At 45.4% G+C, this 22,124-nt stretch overlaps 1 protein-coding gene across 2 annotated transcripts in view; it reads left to right on the top strand.

Annotated features, from left to right (window-relative positions):
• Positions 1–737: 737 nt before the first annotated feature.
• The window catches only part of ADAMTS18 (ADAM metallopeptidase with thrombospondin type 1 motif 18), a gene marked incomplete at its 5' end in the record, with an annotated part of 127,341 nt that continues 105,954 nt past the window's right edge, over positions 738–22,124 (top strand). For both annotated transcript variants that reach the window (XM_079799354.1, XM_079799353.1), the window contains 3 exons: positions 738–827; positions 929–1,016; positions 3,861–4,177. In XM_079799354.1, coding sequence (XP_079655480.1) covers positions 738–827; positions 929–1,016; positions 3,861–4,177 — 495 coding nt within the window. The remainder of the gene's footprint in view (positions 828–928; positions 1,017–3,860; positions 4,178–22,124) is intronic.

Raw genomic sequence — 22,124 nt, 5'->3', positions numbered from 1 at the left:
AATAACCTTGTCTGCCCGGCACCCAGGAGAATGGTAGAAGAGAAGTCTGCACAGGCAGCAAAGAAGACGCGCCACTTACCTGTGCCTCCCTCCCCCTTTCTCAGCCCATCTCTTCCTGCGCTTAAAGCTTAAGTTACGTTTTCCAAGCCCGACCCAGGGCGCTCCGAGCTCTCTCTCGGCGGTGGGTCCCTCCCTCCCACTTGCACTCACCCAGCCTCCCCTCCCTCTTCGCCCCCTCCCTCGGAGCAGGAGCCGGGAATCCCACGCCCTAGCACCAGCCCGGGGGCTCGGACGGGCCCGGGAGCCGCTGGTCGCCAATCACCGTGCGGTGGAGAGGCGGGCGCTTGGCTCCGGCGCGCTGGGGGAGCCAGCTGGCGCTGCTTTCCCCGGGAGCCTCAGACGCTCGCACAGACCCAGACAGACGCACAGACTGGCGGGCAAGCGCGCGGGCAGGCACGGACAGAGTCCCCCGGCCGTTTGCACTCGGAGGCGCGCGCCAGCCCCGGCCCGGGGAGCCCCCCGTTCCCCAAGGGGAGCCGCAGGCGGCCGCTCCGCAGCCGGCGCCCGCCGAAGGGAGGGCGCGCAGGCGGTCGGAGGTGGGGAGGCCCCGGCGCGCCCGGCCCGCGATGTGAGCTGCGGCGGCGGCGGCTCCCACCTGGCGCCGCACCTGGAGCGCCGCGCTCCGGGGCGGTGGGGAGAATGCGCGCCGTCCGCAGCCGCCGCGCCCGCACCTGACCATGGAGTGCGCCCTCCTGCTCGCGTGCGCCCTCCCCGCCGCCGGCGCGGGCCCGCCGTGGGCTCCGGCGGGACTGGGGCGCGTGGCCAAGGCAGGTGCCCGCCGAGGGGCGCGCCGAGAGTGGGTGGCGGGGGGGCGCCAGGTGCATGCCCCCCGCGCCCCTCACGCGCGGTGTCCCCTTTTCTCTTGCAGGCGCTCCAGCTGTGCTGCCTCTGCTGTGCCTCGGTCGCCGCAGCCCTCGCCAGTGACAGCCGCGGCGGCGGCAGCGGATTGAATGACGGTTCGTACTTGCCCCCCACCTCCTCCCCCACCCCTAGGAGTCTGTCCAGGCACTTTGTCCCTTCTTTTCCCCCCCAAAGAGGGAAAAAGGTACAAAGGCTCACCCCCCCTCAACTCCGTCCCCAACGTGGCAGGTGTGTGTGCGTGTTGGAAATGGTTCCTGTTTGTAGAGGGGGGAAGTGTGGCAAGGACTCAGAACTTATCAAAAGAATCAGTGCCTCAAGCTTCAAGTCACATAAATGAGAAAACAATACTTTCCCTTGTTCACAGATGGCTTGTTTTAAAAATAAAATCGTACTGCGGTGAGAAATTAGGAAGTGGATATGGACTAGGGGCGGTTGGTATCAAAAGGCACTCTGCTCCCTTCCTTCCTCTTCTGGGCAAGCTTGTGGGAACTAATTTCATGGGGATGGAAACATGAACCCCTTTCCTACCCCACACCTTTCCTCCTCTCTCTCCTCTCACTTCTGTTCCCTGTCTTCCTTTCCTCTCCTCTCTCCATCTCTTTGCCCTCCTATCCTGGATTCCCAGAGGCCACTGTGAGAGGGAAGAAGATAGCTTGGGGTATCTGGAGTCTTGATCTTTTCCGAGGTTCCCCAGCTGAAAACCTCCAAACCACCCCTCGCTTCTATCATTTATTAACTTCTGATGGCGCCCAGAAGGAAAATCCTTGTCTCCACATTCCCACCAGCTACAGACCAGGCGAACCCTGATCCAAGGTGTCCAGCAAGACCCGAGGTTCCACCGATTCTCTCATCTTTAGCCTTGCGGGATCATGTCCTCCTATCAGGGGACAAGGGATCATATTGGGGACGGGGAATGGCAGAGCCTTGAAGCGGGACTGGGGCCGGGGGTGGGTCCGTGAGGGAGGGAGGAGGACAGAGCAGGAATGAGCTATTGAGAAGAGCTTTGGTCCAACCAGAAAGGCTGGCTGCAGTTTCTAAAACAACCTCCCCTTGTCCCATCTGGTCAGATGGCTGCAGGCCCCCTCTGTTCCAGCTGCCACCTGTAAGCACCTCGTCTTTAGTCAGCCCCTGAGCTGATTGATCAGCTCATTCTCCACAGGCGACTCTCATTGCCCCTTCATCATCATCAGCCTGCTCCTTCTCCCCTTGGAAGCAAACTGGCAGCAGGTGTTGGTGTCTGAGTGGATGGGGCTGGGGGCGGGTGGCTTTTCGGCCGATTCCCTTAAAGGCTGGCTAAGGATCCCACACGACCGCCCAGTTAAGAGCAGGCAGGGTTTCAGATGGTTCTGGGCAAGGAGGTCAGAAACAACTTATTGGAGAGGCTTTGTTGCATGTGTCAGGGATGGTTCACACAGTTAGGTTTTAGTAAGGGAGGAAGTGGGTTTTTCACTAAGGAAAAGCTGCATTGAATCGAAAACCACATACCTGTAAAGCATCAGAATAGAGATTTTTTTTAAAAAGAAGAGAAATAGTGTACACCTGCTTGTTTCTTAAGGTTCAGAGAGGAGGAAAACTTCTTTTCCAATTATTTTTTAGTATGTATGTCAATTTGATAGTATTTCTAGTTAAAGGAGTCAAAGAGAATGAGAGAGGCAGGACGTAGGGAATATTGTAAGAATGAGAGTTGCTCAAGCACTAAGAGTCACAGGTGGTCATTCAGAAGAAGACATTTTAAAGCTGTCTTATTGGTATAGCTAGCTACAGGGCTTCTTTATCTTTATCTTTTTTTTTTCTTTTTTTTACTATTTTGGGAAAAGGGAAATTCCTGTTTTCCTCCTCCTAGAACCAAGGACCCCAGTGACTCAAACAACGCCTCTTAGTTATTCTGAAGCTTTCTAAACACTTTCCAAATTCGTTTCCCATTCTGTGCCTAGAAAGTGGAAATGCAGAGCGTTTTTTAATGCTCAGAGGGCATATTCCACATCATTTTGTGGGATGAGACTTTTCAGTTTCAATGTGTTGTGATAGAAAGCAGTGTGCTGGCTTCTCCATTTTTTTTTTTTTTTTCCAAGCAGCAAATTGTTTTTTAGCTCCTCCTCTCGGGAACAAGCAGCAATTAGTGCAGCTCCAGGGAGCAATGGCGAAGGTATTTCTAAACATGCCTTTCCAGGTGTCCCTGCTCTGACAACATGTCTGAGCAATTTGAAACATCGTCCTGCATAGGAAAAGCCCTGACAGTGTTGAGGCATTTTTATGCATCCACTCTATCGGGTGCTTACAGTGGAATGGGATTGTCCCTGCAAACGCTCATGGGAAAAGGCGAAGAGTGCTCCAAGGTCTGGAGTTTTATTGTCACGTATAATTACTATTGGAAATAGGAAACTGCGGTTGTTTGTGCGTTTTCTGAGGAATCCTCAAGTTACTCAGCAGTGTGAGTTATTTGAAATTTAAATTCTGCCCCCCTCCTAATCCCCGTCCCCCCCCCCACACACACACACACCCACAACTAAAATGGTCCCAATTCAGGTTAAACACAAAGATAGTAATCTCCTTTAACAATTTTCAATTCTTTACTTTGGTAGTTTTATATGTATTTTGTCTCCCCCCAAAAAGCAATGTTTATGAATGAAGGGCTCGGTGACTAATATAGGAAAAGCCCATCTCTCCTGTCCCCAGACCAGGAGAGTTTGTGGCCTTTTCCACAAATATTCTTGACATTCATTAAGGTTGTGCTCGGCTTTTAGTGTTTATAGGAGTTGGTGAGGCAGAGCTAATGGTAAGGACCATGGGTCCTCCTCTGAGTTATATTTCATGTAGACGCATGGCCACGGGAACAAAGACACCTTTGAGCTGTGCATCGCTCTGGGCCAGCCTGGTGGGAGGTGACGGGCTGGCATTGTGTGCTGCGGGTGCTGACAGCTAAACCTCTCCCCCTGCAGATTATGTGTTTGTCACACCAGTAGAAGTGGACGCGGGCGGGTCCTATATTTCCCACGACATTTTGCACAGCGGCAGGAGGAAGCGGTCGGCGCAGAGTGCCAGCAGCTCCGTGCATTACCAATTTTCAGCATTTGGACAGGAGCTCCACTTAGAGCTGAAGCCCTCGGCGATTTTGAGCAGTCACTTTATTGTCCAGGTACTTGGAAAAGATGGTGCTTCAGAGCCTCGGGGACCCAGGGTGCAGCGATGTTTCTATCAGGGATTTATCAGAAATGACAACTCCTCCTCTGTGGCCGTGTCTACTTGTGCCGGCTTGGTAAGTACCCCGCACTCTGCGTCGTCGACTCCCTCTTCTGTGTGCATGCTGTGCAACTCGAATGAACAGATGTCTGCAATATTAAGTGCTCTTCCAGCCAGTCCCACCCATTCACACTGTCAGCTTTGATACTTACAATATTCTCAATTGAATTAATCTAATCTGCTCCCAGAAAGAGAAAATAGAATAGAACTTTAATGGCCATTTAGAACATTTCTTTTGATGTTTAATGGTCTGGGCCTCTTCATTCTCTGTGTTTGAGATGATCCCCAAGGAAATTAATTTGATGGATGCCATTCGCATTGTAAAGTCTTAGGAGACCAGGCATCATATAAATCGAACAAGCTGCGTGCCTCCGCGTTGCTTTGAAGCCGGAAAACTATTTCAGTGCAAAATTGCATTCGGCAGGCCTGCTAAGTCCAACCTTCATGGAGAAGGGAGGACTTTTGTTTTCTTTGACCTGTTCGTGTTCCACTTGCGTAAGACATCGTGTAGAGTGCGGTGTGTTCGGGGCTGGCAGGGTTAAGTGTGCTGTCCAGGGACACAGACTGCTTAGAAGCATTTGGGACAAGTGTTCTTTCCCCTCTGTGTGATCCTCATCTGTTGAGCTCCAGGCCAAGAATATTCGTGTAAATGATACTTGACTCAGAATTCAATCAAATGCATGAGGCAGTAAATGGCATTTGGGGTTGATTTCATTCTGTGTTGCAACTGAGAAGTGCCTGGAACTGACAGAAATGTGTGTGTGTGTGTGTGTGTGTGTGTGTGTGTGTGTGTGTATGTGTGTGGAGATACTGAGACACATGAAAGTCATGCTCTAGGATGACTAGAAGGAGAATGTGAGAGAGGCCAGTTGCGTATGTAGTAATGTACATGGTATATCATGACACAAAATAAGAGTGGTTGGGCCCAGCCAGCATAGCTCAGTGGTGGAGTGTTGACCTATAAACCAGAAGGTCATGGTTCGCTTCTTGGTCAGGGCACATGCCCAGGTTTTGGGCTACATCCCCAGTGTGAGGTGTGCAGGAGACGGATAATTCTCTTTGATCATTGATGTTGCTATCTCTCTCTCCCTCTCCCTTCTCTGAAATCAATAAAAAAATATTTTAAAACTGAAAAAGAGTGGCTTGGGTGCAGGTGAATGAGGACTTCCATGTTCCTGCCTAATTGAAACTTTACTATTTAAGTTTATTTTCCCGACACTGTGTGTGGCTTGAAATTTAGCTAAAATATTTCCCATTACCACCAGAATTATGCTATCCTTTGGTGTAGTCTTTAAAGTATAGAGTGAAACAAAGATTTAACAATTCCCAATTAAGCTTGATCCATTTAAATGATCAATGTGGCTCTCTAATAACCTGTATATTATAACATGGTTGTACGCACATATGTGTGCCTGCACAAACATGAATATCTCTTGGTTTTTTGGTTTTGTTGGCATGAGTCTCCTGCTTTTTGGGGGGCATCCTTCCATCTTTCCCTCTCTCTTGTCTATTCCAGTGTCCTGATGTCTTCAGAAGGCACCCGCCATAGTGGCTTAAACTATCCCAGTCCATACAGCAGTGGTTAGGAGCAGTCTGGTCAGGATCATCCTCACACCAGCACTCACTAGTAGGACCTTGAGCAAGTTACTCATCTCTGTGTCTTAGTTTCTTCATCTCTAAAATGGGCACAATGAGAGTTTAGATAATAGCGCCATAGAGAGGAAGTGACTTCTTACATGGGAAATGCTACAGCTGTTCCTAGAAGGGAATAATTGCTCTATATATGTTCTGGTTCCCCCAAAACGTAGTCTCCTCTCGTTTAGCTCTCTCAGGACCCCATTCTTTGTGAGTGACGGGAAATCTGATCAGTTGTCTCGTATGACTAGATGTTGGGTTATTTCTTCTAAGAGGAGATTTTCTTTTGAACAGAGAGCAAATGATCACTTAACACATAAGAATGAGGCAAGTTAATTTTCATCTTTGTGATGGATGTGAAAGAGGTCATTGACAGCCACATCTGCCTGTATAGTGGGCTGGTATAAAGTGGATTCTGTTCCAATGTGCAACATACTCTTAATTAACTTTATTTCTGTAGGCCTCAGTTCCCTCTCCTGAAACATGTACAATGATTCCTGAGACCACTGCCATCTCTAGGCATCTGCTCTGATTATCCAATTTGTTGATCCTGGCAGGACCCATTTGGCATGGGGCAGGGGGAGAATCAAGCTTATCTCATTGCATTACCCGTGACCCTGCAAAGCACATACACCCAGACTCTACTTGACAATAAGAAAATAAAACAAGAAAGAGGACAGAGCCACAACTGAGAAGCCAAGACACCACTCTGTATTAATTTTTTTATCCTTGTGTTGAAATACAATGTATATACAGAAAAATGCAAAAATCATTGAGTACAGCTTAAGGAATTTTCAAAAAGTTCACATGCATGTGACCACCAACCAGATCAAACAAGACATTGCCAGTGCTTTAGAACAGCGGTTGGCAACCGGTGGTCCGTGAGGTCTGAAAGGTTGGCAACCGCTGCTTTAGAAGATCCCCCATGGTCCCTTCCCAGTTACTACCCACCATAAGTGACCACTCTCCTAACTTCTAACATTGCTCAATGTTGCCTATTTTAATGTTTTACGTAAGTAGAACATACACTGTTCCTCTGTATGAATACTTTACAATGTTTCTGTTTAATTGATGGTGGACATTCAAATTGTTTTCAGTTTCGGGTTGTTATGAAGACTACTGCTGACCCTTCTTGTGCATGCCTTTTGGTGAACTTATGGACACTTTCTGTTGGAAACCTACCTAATAATGAAGTTTCTGGGTCACAGGTTATGTGTAGATTCTGCCAAACAGCTTTTCAAAGTGATTGCACTAATTTACACTCCCATCAGCCATGTGTGATTTTTCAGAGTTCCAGTTGCTCCACATCCTCCCAACACTTGCTATTGTCTTTTTTTTTAGCCACTCTGATTGATGGATGTGAAGTGGTTATGGGTTTAGTTTGTATTGTCCTGATGGATGTTGAAGTTGAGTATCATTTTTCATGCCTTTTGCCCATTTGTATATTCTCTTTGGTGATCGATCTATATCATACATGGACAAGAAATAGTATAAATATTTTCAGCATAAACTGTGGTTGTTTTTCCTTTCTTGGTGAATAGAAGCAGGAATTCTGAGCAAAAACACCTTTTTCAACTTAACATCATTGTTATTCGGCTTTGTCTAACAGTGCATTGACCTACTTGTGAATCCTTTGTGAACCCTATCAAATAGCAATAGGTGAACACTGTGAAATCACATGAAATGCCACATTGAGGGGACTCTTCACTAGCGACGTTGAGAAATGGGGATGGAGGGAAATAATTAAGTTGGGAGGAAGAATTTCTTCATCTTTTCTGCCACCTGGAACCCATAGACATTGCCCAACTTCTTGGGCCAAACAAGGGGTTAATACTTTCTCTAAAGTTAATTAGCAACTACCATAATGGATTCAGGATAGTGAATGATTCACGAGTTCAGGAGAAAAACAACATGCTTCTAACATGCTTGTTGGACTCATCCAAGTCCACCTGCTAGAAGAGATGAGCAACTCTTCTTAATACAGAAACTGACATGAGATGAATGAGACTAAGATAGAGCTCCTTCCACTTGAAGTCTCTACATTAGTGTTTCTCCAAGAGTGGGGCACGGCGACTGGCATCAGAATGCCTTTAAGGGACAGAGCAGTGTCCTATTGTGCTTGCAGTGTGCACTGGGAAAGTAATAAGTCACCTTTGGATAACCAAGTGCCAGTATGGAAGCTAACCATTATCTTGGCTGCTGGGGAAACCCCAGGAGAAAGCGAGAATGGTTCGAAGGGTTATAATAGTGAAATGTAAGTACCTCCATGTCCACTCCATCTAGTGTTTCTCAGGCAGGGAATTCATTTCCCTCAGTAATTCAGAACTAAACTGCATCCCCCGCCCCAACTGACAAGTCTCACTTTATTCAGGAGTTGAGCAGGTGGTTATTGACTTGGAATAATTCATGAAACAGGAGTTGGGAACTATCCTGAGTGAATCCTGCCTACCTTTATGTCTGGGGTGATTGTTTTTAAATTTTGAATGACTTTATCAATGAGCAGCACTGCCCCCTACACCTGGCTGCCTTGCACTCTATGAAGGTATTTGAATCTCAGGGTTGCAGATTAACCTAATCTATATCACCATCTGCTGTGATGTTCTTTCTATCATATCCAGCCTCTTCTATATATATATTTGATTTCAGAAGGGAAGGGAGAGGGAGAGAGAGATAGAAACATCAATGATGAGAGAGAATCATCGATCAGCTGCCTCCTGAATGCCCCACACTGGGGGGATCAAGCCCACAACCGGACATGTGCCCCAACTGGGAATTGAACTGTGACCTCCTCGTTCATGATGAGAAAGTCATTTCATCTAGGAAGTCCATGCCATTGTTGAGAGACTCTTCATCTTGCTGTTGAACTTCAACCTACCTCCTTATTACTTTCACCAATATTTCTTAATTTTGTTTTCTGGGATGATAGAAAAAGAACTTTATCTTTCTTCTTACATGCTAGGAGATCTAAAAAGACCTTTCTCCCCAGAAATGTTCCACCTTGGTGATCCCTTTTATTAGGAGAGTGATTTTCAGAGTACAATCAGAGGATTAGCTTCAATTCATCTGTTAAATTTTTGAATTTCTTTACCCACAACAGAAAGTCAGAGAAGCTGGGCCCAGGAATGTATATATTTAATCCTCCAAATGATTTCAATGCATACTAACAGTAGAGAACCATTGGATTAAGACCTTGGCTATGCAGGAAAATCTTTTTAATTGATTTATTGTTGGTTTGACAGATTAATCTCATTTTTGAAAGTTGGTGGAAGGGTATTTTGAGAAGTGACTAAAAACACATTGAATGATTAGTCTTTCATTCAACGACTATTGATGAGCTTCTGTTATGTCAGGCACTGTCCATAGCTCAGTGAGTAAAACCAGAAGAGAATGGATGCTGTACTCTAGCCCTTGGGATTTTATTTTAAGGGAGAAATGGGGCAGTAATTTTATTCCTAGAAATTGGTATTTTATTTTGAACCAAGCTATGGTACAACAAAACCCTGGAACAAAGAACCATGGGGTATGGTTTTAGAAAAGGAGACAACATGGTCAAGTTAGGGTCAGCGCCACCTCTTGGAGTTTTACCAGGCACATTAGCATATTAATAATTCAGAAATATCCTGCATTAAAGACATCTATTTAACTCTGTTTAAACCTCGAGTTTCTCTAATTTATTTGGTCATGAAAACCTTTCTCAAGGAGCATCTCTTGGCGGTCTTTTAGTAACAAAGTCATTAAAGCAATGACTCCCGAAAGATATATTATAATATTGTGTATTGATTTCTAACTGTTAAGCGATGCTTCAGGAAAAAAAGGGTTTCATGATCATATAAATGATTTGCCCTTGACTGGTACCTGATAAATCCCATACCCACGTGTTCCAGTTGGGCAAATGTACCCCTTGCTTAAGAAACTCAACACCAAGCGCCACTCACAACATGAAGATCAAGTGAAAAGATGTTAAAAAAAAACTGTTCCCCCTGCTGCATTGGCGCCCGGATCTGTAACACATCAGTGCTTTACCTTTGATGAATGGCCTGAGCGGGTGAGAGTGGCAGACTGCTGCGCTGTTCCTCTTGGCACCTTCCGTCCGGCCTCTGATTAGGAGGATCAGCCTCAGCACGGCATCAGGGGCTCAGCAAGGAGTGTGTGCCAGGATCCAGGCTGCCACCAGACCCCTCCAGCCACTGTCCAGTTTGGTCACTTGGTTTTCCTTCCTTGCTCTGTGCTTTGTCCCCAACAATTAAACTGTAAGTGGGTTTCTCCTCCATGGCTGGCTGCCCTAATGTCCAGATTGTATCTTTCTGAGTGGTGGCCTTTGTAGACTGTGCCTCTAGGGGCCCGTTCTCCAGAGAGCCTGGGTCCCCGGGAGAAACTTGGAAGCAGTTAGGTTTCAATGGGTGGCAGGGAGGCTTTGATCTCCTCTTTTCAGAAGTATTTTATGACTCAGGAGGCTCAGCCATTGAGTTGTCTGTTGCTGGCCACTGCCTGCCCAGTAGTCTTTAGAAAGCCGATTTCCATTCATAAGAGGGCTGAAGTTAAGTGACCTTCGTCCAGACAGGCGGGCTCTGCTGCTTCGTGGGGCCTTGTTAGCTAGCAGGGGTTTGCTGAATTGCACAGACCCCTTTGGAGTTTGCTAGTCACGCGAGAGGATCATGTGAAATTAAGGATTAGCCTGGGTTGTATTTATGAGTTTTTGGATACAGGCTGATCCGAACCAGTGATGTTTTCTTTGGTTATTACTTGATTCATCAAGAGTAGAAAGATTTTTTTTTTTTTGTCTCTGTCCTGTACGCCCTCTTTTGACCTGGTTTGTGAAGACAATTATTTGCATATAGCAACATTTTTTCTTTTTAGCAAAATTCCACCCAATCTCTTTTTGTAAAAAATGGCCAAAGTTTTAGCCTGAGAACCAGACCCCTAGGCTGAGTTGAGGGTTGTTCAGATGGGAGGGAGCAAGACTGTTCCTTCCCCCATGCTCTCTGCCTGTCTGTGAGGCCACCGCAGCATCAGACTCCCCAGCTTCTTCAGAGCTCTGTGCCTCAGTTTTCTCATCTGTAAAGTGGCCATGGGAACTCTGTCTCTCACCCAGGCATAGCATTGTGACACTTTACAATGAGCGCTTAGCCTGGCACATACCGGATTGTTCTTGACCTTGGACAAAGGAGAGGGTCTGGGAAGGAAGTGGCAATGGAGGCTTAGTCCTGGACTCTCTCCCAGCCAGTTGGGACAGGAAGAGAGCACTTGGGTGTTGGCCATCATCCCATTGAGAACATTTAGGGATTTTGTGGGGCGGCGGGGGGGGGGGGGGGGGGGGGGGGGCTCGGAGGAGGGTGGAATTAACCACTGTTTATCAACTGAATAAATAAAATTGGAGAAAGATAAAGAATCAAAGAGGAAGGCTTCACAAATAAAGATGTGGCTGAATGCGTGTGTGCGAAAGCGGTGCGGTGTAATGGCCTTGAGGGCCCGCTCCGACGTCCCATATCCGGCCTTTCTTAACTGCACGATCCATGTCCAATTATTTTGCCCTCTCTGGGCTTCATTTCCTCATTGGTAAGATGAGGATCATAGTAGTCCCTCCCCCGTGGGGTTTATGGATGCTTAACGGAAAGAAAAATACTCCACGTGCAATGCTCAAACTAGTACATGGCACCTAGCAATAATATGGGTAGTGGTAAAGAGAGGGTGATATTGTCATTATTGCAGACCCTCTTCCATAAAGGAGCTTTCAAATCGGCTAAGGCCAGTCCTCCTCACTACCCACAGGCAGGGAAGTTTCAGCCGAGACAATAAGAATAGTTTATATGTGAGCACTTGCTGAGCTATTAACCCTGGAGCCGTGGAGAGAAGAGTGGACTGGGATTCAGCCCTTGGCCTTTATAATATTTCCTGCCAGTCAGCATATGGGTATTCAAGGTTTGCAGTGGCATGTTGTTTTTTTCTCAATACACTTCAGAAAGAGCTGGACACTTTGGGGGGAAAAACACAAACATATAGCTGGGCCCCACTCCTGCAAGGTCAGTAGGTCCTGGGTAGAGCCTGATGTCCATTTGAGTAAAGGAGAGAAAACTTCCCAGGGGTTCCAGCGGCCACTGCGGACTGTGGGTCAGTGTCCTAAAGGGGTCTGCAAGGCGCCAGCTCAGGGCAGGGGAGGACTACTGGAACCTCCCTAGAAGGTTGCCTTTGCTTTATGGCGTGCATCACACCATGCTAGTGTGGTTATCAGTGCTCTGACTAGCGTTAGCCAGCACGTATGCTGAGGGGGGCAGGCAGGAATGGCTAGGGTAAATCAAAATATAGAGATTGTTCTTATTTACTAGTACATATTACAAGACTTTTCATTTACAAGCAGAACAATTCTATCTACAACTAGGTTAAGCATTTAAAAAATGTTTTTTTTGGCTCTGGAGTGATCTTTCTAATTCATCCCTCCCTGGGCTAGGATGGCTAGCTCTCATCAAGGTTGGACCTCAAGTCCCCAGTGATGTCAGCACTATGGTTTTCTCTTCTCAGCCTAGCAATTTGCTGTTGCTAGTCTTCCTTTAGCATACAGGACATCCTGAGCTCCAGAGATCATTCAAACATTTCCTTGAGTGGCTGGTATCTCATGAGACTTACTCAGCAATAATACCACAGTTGTCACCTATCCTATAAAATAAAAGCCTAATATGTAAATTGACCAAAAGGCGGAACTACCCGGTGGAACAACCGGTTGCTATGACGCACACTGACCACCAGGGAGCAGAAGCTCAATGCAGGAGCTGCCCCCAGCCTGCAGGCCCCAGGCCAGCCAAGGTAGGTGCCAGCAAGGGACCCCCAATCGCTCCGCTGGTCACCCCACAGATTGGCCTTGATCGCCGGCCAGGCCTAGGAACCCTACCTGTGCATGAATTTCATGCACTGGGCCTCTAGTATCATATATGACAACAAGCATGTGGGACTGAGTTTTGTTTGTTTTCTCACCTGTCTGTAAGCCTCAGAGGGCCAAGTCAATCATCTGTGTACCTGAACAAGGCTACCTTCTATTTTAATTTATGTATTGCTGTGTGAATTACTGCATAGGAGATCTGGAGTGTGGTGTATAAATCTGGGATCTCCAGTTATCCATCAGTCTGAGCTCTTTTTGAAACCAGAGTTTATTGTTTCTGTTGTGTGTGCTCACATGCATTAAAAATAGAGACAAATTGCATTAGCCAGTACTTTTCCTGAAGTATTTTGGGGAAGAAGATGTGCCTTAAAATAATATGTATCTTGGAGTTCCTTTCTCATCACATATACATCTATCTATCTTATCCTTTTAACTTGTGCATTTATAATCATTACCTTCTGGTTAATGGTTCTTTAAGTTGTTGTTGCTGAAAAGAACATGCATATATAAAGGTCTTCTTGGTTGCATGCAATTCTATATTTTGTGGGGGGAGAGGAAGGAGAGAGAGAGAGAGAGAGAGAGAGAGAGAGAGAGAGAGAGAGAGGGAGAGAGAGAGATCCTTTGTGAAAAGCTGAGGCACCAAACACACATGGGACATTAGGTATGGCCCAAAATGTGCTTGCTGATATTGACATTAGCCACACAATATCACTGCATCTATCATCTTGGTTGTGCAACATGTAAAGTTACTGAGAGCTCATTTATCTTTGTTTTCTCTGAGCCCACAACCGAGTCAGTTCGAAGAATAGTTCTGTCCCTCGGAGCATGTGTGTTGGTAAAATTGCACGGTGTTCCACCATCAGAAATAAACAATTTAAGAGAAAATCGTACTGAAGCCCAATGATATACAGGCCCAAGGATAGCCCTGCACATTAAATCTTTCGCAACCAAAAATATTTGCCTGGGCTTCCTGCAGATCTCAGTGCACAAATGCAGGAGTTCCTCCTCAGTTGCATCCAGTTATTCCCATGAAAGCCTGTTCCCACGGTTTTTTTCTGTCCAATTACAGGACAGAGCCTGCTCAAATACCATAGTACAAGTCTGGCGAGAGTGGTCTGTCTGGACAGCATGCTCACCTCTCCTGAAGGGATGCCTTTGATGTATCTCAGGATTTCATTTTCAGCTGAATTCTTTTGATTGCTTATTCATGCTTCTGAGCTTGGGAATATTTTATCTGCCCTTATTCCCACTGCAAGTCAAGGGGGCATGCCTTCTAATATAAATTATCTAGTGCACATCACTAATTTACTAGACGTCGGCTGTGTGCACAGCCCTGCTCTGAGAGACGGCACTTGAAAGGGATTGAGATAAGCTAGTAAAAGGAGATTATCTCTCCGATGATTTACTGAGTTCTCCTCCACCGGAGGGCTGGTTAGTGTCTGTGGGTTCATTCTGTGATTTTTCCAGTTTCTCATCTCTCTTTTACATCTTACTTTGCCATTTCCAGGAGGCAAACAGAGAGTTACCCAACATGAATTTCTCTGTGAATAGATAACGAACACCTTTTTTTGTTCCACCTTCATTATTGAGTTTAGATCTGTTTTAATCGGCACAGAGATGTGGCGGACAGAAAATATTAGCTAAGTGCATTCTCTTTAAATTTGTGAACGTATTTTCCTGCTTCTTATTTTATCTCAGGCTTTTGCAGTCCTGCTTTCCCATCAAATGCATTGAAGTAAAATGAATTTCATTTTTTAAAATTTCTTTATTGATTAAGGTATTATATTTATGTCCTCATCCCCCCATTATTCCCCTACCCCTACCCCCACTCGTGCCCTCGAATTTCATTCTTTCAAAAAGATTCCTTTGGTGTGTAAACACTAATTTCTATTTAACATACCTATTTAGAACTGCCATTTATGATTAAACAGTGTCTAGATCAGTGACTCATAGCATGCAGAGCTTTAAAAAATACAGATGCCCAGATCCCACTCCAAACCAATGAAAGCACTGTGTCTGAGGGCGGGGCCCAGGCTTCTGTATTCTTTAACGGGTTCCCAGTGGGTTCTAATGCAGAGTCAAGATTGAGAACCCCTGGCCTAGATCAATGTCAGGGGCTTTAGAGATGCTATCACTTTAGAAATGTAATATTCCAGGAGGCATGGGATTGTAGAAGCCTCTCTTTCACTCACTGGTTATGTGGTCTCTGTGAAATTATTCTTTTTGAAGGCATTTTATTTTGAAATAATTTTAGACTCACAAGCAGTTGCGAAGATAATGCAGAGGGTTCCCATGTGCCCTTTGCCAATTTTACCAACACACATGCTCCGAGGGACCGCTTTGGGACATGACCACGTTATCTGAACATCTAGTTTCCTCCTCTGTAAAGCGGAGATGAAAAGAGAACTTCAAAGAGCTGTTATGAGAGTCATTGAGATGATGATATGGATATATACATTGCCGTAGGTAGAATTCTCAGTTGGCCCCAAGCTTCTGGGCCCCTGGTGTCCACACACACTCTCTCAACGATTCAATCAATCACCGGTTTAGATCCTGCCGGGAAGGGGTTTTACAGGTAGAATCAAGGCTTCAAGTCAGTGGACCTTAAGAAAGCGAGATTTTCCAGGGAGGCTTGACCTCATCATGTAGAATCAGAAAGAGTCCGTGGTTCGTAGCTGGAGGGATTGGACCTGGGAGAGCGGCTCCGCTTCTGAGAGCTCGAGGGGCCACGTGGCGAGGCATGCAGTGGCCTCTGGGAGCCGAGAGGGCCTCCAGCTGACAGCCAGCAAGGAATGGGCAGCGGCCGGCAACTGGAAGGCACTGACGTCTGCCAACAATCTGAATGAACTTGAGGGTGGATGCTTTCCCAGAGCTTCCAGAGAGGAATGCAGCCTGGCACGCATCCGGATTTTAGCCTCAGGAAACCCTGAGCAGAGAACCCAGTCGCGCTGTGCCCAGAGTTCTGACGTGCAGAGCTAATAAATGGGTGTTGTTTGTAAGCTGCTATACAGTATACGTGTGGTAATTTGTCACACAGCAATAAAAAAACTACAGAAAATGTCTATCGTGCTTACTCTGTAGCAGGTGTGAGCACTCAATGAGTTTCTTCCCTTTCTGGAATCATAGCCATCTTACATGATTCATCAATTACTCATCTTAAATTATCCATCAAACACTCCTGCTACCTCCTGGGGCAGGTGGGACAATGGAGAAGAGCCAGTGACCTCAGATCCTCACTATTTAAAATTGCTTAGGAAATCGTCATTGTTACCCAGGGTTTCTCCACAGGGCACTGTTGACTTTGTGGATGGGTTCTTGTGGGGCACTTCCCGTGCATTGCAGGATTCTTGGCACCCCCAGTCTCTACCCACTAGAGGCCAGTGTCAACCAAAAGTGTTTCCAGATATGGCCGAGTGTCCCCTCGGGGCATAATTGTCCCGAGCTAAGAACCATTGATACAACACCATCGCAAAGTGGCCTCTTTAATAGGATGCATTTATGTAAGTTCCTTTTTCTTTTTCAGAGCATACTTGCTGTTTATTAGTGTCATTAAGAATAATGATGTCAGGTACTTCACCCACTTTTGAAGCACTCAGCTGGGGAGACAGAGTATGAAGGTGCCTGGGGCTAAGGTGGATTGGGTGGCAGCAGCAAAACTATCTGCAAATACATTACAAGATGTGTATTTGCTTTTGAATTTCACAGCATGCTAACCAAGCTACTGAAAAAAATAACTGGCTCTCTGAAGACACAGAGGTATATTTATAATAAAACTAGAGGCCCATTGCACAAAGAGATTTGTGCAATAGACCTTCCTTCCCTTGGCTTCCAGCACTGGTTTTCCTCTGGCACCCGGGACCCAGGCCTTCACTCCAGCCAGAGTCTGCCTTCTTCGTCTTCGCTGCTTCGCTGTAGACCCTGGCCGGAGTCTGCCGGAGTCGTCTTTGCTGCAGACTCCGGAGTCTGCAGTCTTGTCTTCGCTGCGGCAGTGTGCTCCTGTAGATCCCTTCACCCCCACCGCCCTCCCTCTCATAGTAGGCATCCTGCCCACCTGGCCGCTCAGCACCTGGAGCAGCTGGGCGGCCGCCATATTTGGCTTTCTACTTTGCATACTCACTCTGATTGGCTATGGGCATAGCGGAGATATGGTCAATTTACATGTTTGTCTATTATTAGGTAAGACTAGAGGCCCAGTGCATGAAATTCATGCACTGGAGGGGAGGGATGTCCCTCAGCCTGGCCTCGGGGGATGTGTGACTGACGGGCGGGCCTAAGCCATCAGTCGGACATCCTTAGTGCTGCCTTAGAGGTGTGAGAGGCTCCTGCCACCACCACTGAGTGGCGCTACCCCTGTGGGAGTGCACTGACCACCAGGGGGCAGCTCCTGTGTTGAGTCTGCCCCCTGGTGGTCAATGCACATCATAGTGACCGAGTTTCGCCCATCAGTCGATTTGCATATTACCCTTTTATTATTTAGGATTACTCTCGCCTTCTTATGAGGGAGGGAGCCTAACCAGGTGGATTCTATTTCTGGATTTGTAGCGGTGTATAGGTAAAAGTTCATTGCCCTCTGTGTTCTCTTGACCTATAGCAGTGTTTGGCAAACAGAGCCAAATATCAACAGTACAATGATTGAAATTTCTTTTGAGAGTCAAAATTTTTAAACTTAAACTTCTTCTAACACCACTCCTTCAAAATAGACTCACCCAGGCCGTGGTATTTTGTGGAAGAGCCACACTCAAGGGGCCAAAGAGCCGCATGTGGCTCGTGAGCCATAGTTTGCCGACAACAGACCTATAGGAATGGGGGCAGTGGGCAGTTCTGGGATGAAATGGGGAAGGGTCTTAGTGTTCTGTGAGGTGTGCTCAAGCCAGAGAATGTTATAAAGTTCTATTAGATATTTCTGCCTCCTGCATGGAGTTGCGGAATTGATACAGTTACTAAATATATAAATATATATAAATATATAAATTCTTCACTGCACTTGGAGCTCTGTTTTAACTGGAATGCAAGATAAGGAGCCCAATTCTCTCAGATGCTTGGACTCACCAGCTGACCTGTCTCTGTTACCCCTCCCTCGAATAGACCCATCATCTAAGAGTGAGAAGTACACTGGTATCTATATAATTTGCAACATCCTTTAAATTTCTTAACCTCTTTATAAATATATCAGGCAAACAAAGTTGAGGTTACTTTGGGGCTTATATTCCTCGCTATCAGCACCTAATTGCTTGACATTTCTTGTTTTTCCTTTATTACTTCCTCTTTCCTACCCACCCATTCATTCACTCACACATCCACCCACCCACCTATTCACCTACCCACCCATTCATCCATCCTACTAACCCAAACATTTATTCCCAGCTTACTATGTGCCTTAGTATTATGATAGACTATGGAAACTCAAAAGTGATAATATGGTTCCTAAATTCTAGGATATTCTATTGGGAGAGTGGGGAGTAATAGGAATATAAACACTTAAGGACAATGCGACAAAATCAATTTTATACTTAAGATATGTTTAAAACACCATGAGAGCGCAACCAGGGGAGTGATGAGTCTAACTTTTAACATCATGGCTGAGCAATTTAAATGATTGTGTCAGCCCGTGAAGGTATGTAGATGCCTGGTGATGTGACACACACATCCTCGCACATTTCATTGCTCATAGGTCAACTCAAAACATACCCAATTCTGACCACCTCCGCTGCGACCTCTGTGGTCTAAGCCGCTGTTACCCTCTCGCCTGGATTCCTGCAGCAGCTTCCTGTCTGATGCTTCTCTTTCATCTCCTGTGTCCCCATCATCCTTTCTTCTCCACCACCTAATGGTCTTTCCATTACCCACAGCATGTGATCCAAATTTCTTACCATGAACTACAAGGCCCTGTGTGATCTGGCCCCTTTAGCCTAAATTCCTATCCCTGTTACCATCATACGCTCCACCCAAGTCCTTCTGGACTCCACTGTCTTTCAATGTCCCCAGGAGCCCTTACTCCAGGGACTTGGCACATTGAAGGCTCTTCCCCAAGATACTCATCTCCTCCCTCCCTTCCCTCCCCGTGCTCTTCCGTTCTCTGTGCAGATATCATCATTGCAGAAAGTTCTTCCCCGCCACCTGTCACTCCCCATCCCCTCACCCTGCTCTCTTGTGCTTCATACTCTTCACTTGTCTATTATGGCATACATGCCACCTTCGCCTCTGAGAGGGCCAGGCAGGGCTGCATCTCTGCTGTCTCCCAGTGGCTAGATTGGTCCGTGGCAAATAGTAGGCACTCAATAAACATTTGTTCCATGAATGTATGTAATTAACACCCTGGTAATTTAGAAACAAATACATCATTTCTGTGTTTGGAATACATGATGATTTGAATATTTCGTAGGCATCCATTCATTCATTTATTGAGAAAAAATGCATTAATTGGGTATCTTTTATGTATATATTAGATGTGGAGATTTAGAGATGGCAGAGGCCACCTATAATTTTTTGTCTGGCCAGCAGCTGTTTCCCTAGTCTTTTGGTAAAAACATGGCAGTTTTTCTTGGGGACCTACCTTCCCCACTTTTACCTCAAACTCTTAAAATTTCAGTAGAGGTGACATGTTTTCCATAGTGACCAGTGAGAACATCACATACCCTTGAGGACAGTGATTGGTTCAGGGATAAACATGAAACAGGATCAGAGCCCATAAAATCAAATCCTGGGGCACCCTTGGGGGTAGTGAAGAGGATGGAATGTAAGTCCAGAGTTGCTGGCAACCACCTTGTCTCCTGAGAATAGGGCCATCCCAGTCTTAATGTCCAGCTGTGCCTGAAATTAAAGCACTTTGGGCTTTTCATTCATATTAACCATAATCCCCCGCTTTTTTGTTGTTGTTGTTGTTGTTGTTAATCTAGTTTAACTTTAGTTTCTGTCATTTTGAAATGCAAGTCCTCACTGTGAGAGGGATGTACAAGTTATGGACACTTTCTGCAACGTGCTCATAGTCTCACAGAGGAAACAGGCAAGCATAATGCAATAAGGACTCTTGGCACGGAGTGGCCAACCGGTAAACACAGAGGCAGTTTGCGCGCACACGTCGTGAATCAACATTTATTGGGTGCAGCGCCCCACCGCACAGTCTTATTGCAGCTAGCATTGTCAATATTTGTTCCTACCAGTGCATCTTGGACGCATTATCTGTCTTGTTGATTCACTGCTCTGTCTGTCAATTGTCATGTTATTACACACCTCACCATGTCTGCCAACAATAACTGCACATGGCTTTAAAGCAGCAAATACAAGCGAGCACATTATATGCCTGTCAGTGCGCAGTTGGAAGGAGAGGGAGATGCCATGGTTGGCTTAGAGGATGGCTTCACACGCCATAACCACTTCTTTGATTTGTTTGGACGACGACATGTGGGCCAATGTTGTAAACCAAGAATGCTTATTGATGGATTACATCGCTCAACTTTCATATGCAGTTCAGTTGTGTCTTTGAAGATGTTTATTTTAATGAATCTAATTTTAGTGTGCAGTGGATTTTTATTTTTAAGTAATGACAACATTTAAAAAATGTCTCTCCCCCACCCCCCTAATAAAAATCCTCTATTTTCTTTTTATGATGCATGGAATTCCATCTCCTCTTTGCTCTGGCATAGTGTTGTCTGGTAGAATATAGCACAAGCTAGCATATGTAATTTAAATTTCTCTAGTAATCATTTTAAAAGGTGAGGAAAAAGACAGGTGAAATTCACATGGATTTTCGACTGAGTGGTGGATCAGTGCCCCTAATCCTCGCTTTGTACAAGAATCAACTTTATATTTTATTTAATCCAATATATTGAAAATATTATTTCAAAATATAATCCATACAAAATTTAATGAGGTACTTTTATCTTACATAATCCAGTGTGATTTTAAAGTTACAATTATTGGACAGTATAGGTCTCAACATCTCCTATCCTGAAGTTCCCTAACACGTACAGCAAAAGCAAACAGGCAGAAAAGATTCACTTATTGACTAGTTTGCTGAAACTGCTTGTTTTCCAAACAGAATTTTCACAGCATCTTTAGTTTGCTTTTGAATACTTTCTGCATGGGATAGATTGATATTTTTGTTTGGAGGCATCCCATTTATACATTTACATAGACAGTTGCACACTTCTGCCAGTGAAGCTCAGATTTAAAATAAGAACACTAAATGGAATATTTCTCTAGAAGGTGAAAGAGATTATGTCTTGAAAAATTTCAGAATTTTCACATGGATTTTCTTCTAATTATATTTGGTCAGATCCTACTAGTTAACTTTCACTTTTCTAAAAAAAAAAAAAGAAGGGGGGGCTTTATTAAGTCTCAGCTCTCTGGTTTGTTTTTATAATGTTTCCTAGTTATACTAATTACCAGATTGCAAAAGCAAAGAAAAATATAGTCTTAAAAGCATTCATGCTCAGGACATTAAAGCTAAAGTCACATTAATTATACTAGTAAAATTCTTTCAATAATGGAGGGGTTCAGTGACAAAAATAATGTAAATCAGTGAACATTTATAAATGTATTGTATCTGACAGGATTACACTTAACATATTAGAATGTGTACTTAACGCATTGTATTTCTGCAATGGTATCTGGGCCCATTTTCCTGGCTGGTGGCAATGCTGACTGGGGTTTCTCATGCCTGCCCTGCAGTGGGTCTGCCCTCGCTGGAGAGTTCCAGCTGTCCGGCTTTGACTCTAACTTTATAATCCTTTGCTGAGTCTGACTTTCTTAGGCCAGAAAAGGAGAGGGTTTCCTCAGGAAGATATGAAGTGAGGAGCAGGTGGCTACAGAAAGAAAGGAGACATTCTTGGTCCAGGGAAATGGCGGTGACTGTTTGTCAGGTGCACCCCCTTTCTCTTTCTATTCGTGGCGGTGGGCTCAACGTGAAGGTTCTCCAGAGAAACAGAACAATGTGGGTATTATAGATATTATCTATATATATAAAAGGCTAATATGCAATGTCTCCCCATGGGAGTTCAACCGGGAGTTCTATTGCTTGCTATGACGTGTGTGGACAACCAGGGGGTGGCATGGAACAAAGGGAGGCCCCGGCTGGCAGCCAGAAGGCCCTGATTGGCCCTGATCCTCTGCCAGGCCTAGGGACCCTACCAGTGCATGAATTTCGTGCACTGGGCCTCTAGTATTAATATATAATTATTATAGAATACTTTATTAATATATATTGATATATTATATATTATAACATTGCATATATGTAAATAATTATAAGGAATTGACTCGTGCATTCTGGAGGCTGAGAAGTCCCTGGATCTGCAGATAGTAAACTGGAGGCTCAGGAGCGCCCGTGGTGGAAGGTCCAGGCAGAGTTAGAAGGCAGTAGATGACCAAGCTCCTACCCAATGACAGGCAGAGAGCAAAGGCACCCTTACTCAGCCTTTTCATTCATTCAGACCTCCAATAAGTAGATGAGCCCACC

This window comes from Cnephaeus nilssonii (assembly GCF_951640355.1).
Source record: "Cnephaeus nilssonii genome assembly, chromosome: 20".
Classification (NCBI taxonomy): domain Eukaryota; kingdom Metazoa; phylum Chordata; class Mammalia; order Chiroptera; family Vespertilionidae; genus Cnephaeus; species Cnephaeus nilssonii.
The sequence above is the reverse complement of the archived record's forward strand: the minus strand, read 5'-3'. Positions and strand labels throughout refer to the sequence as shown.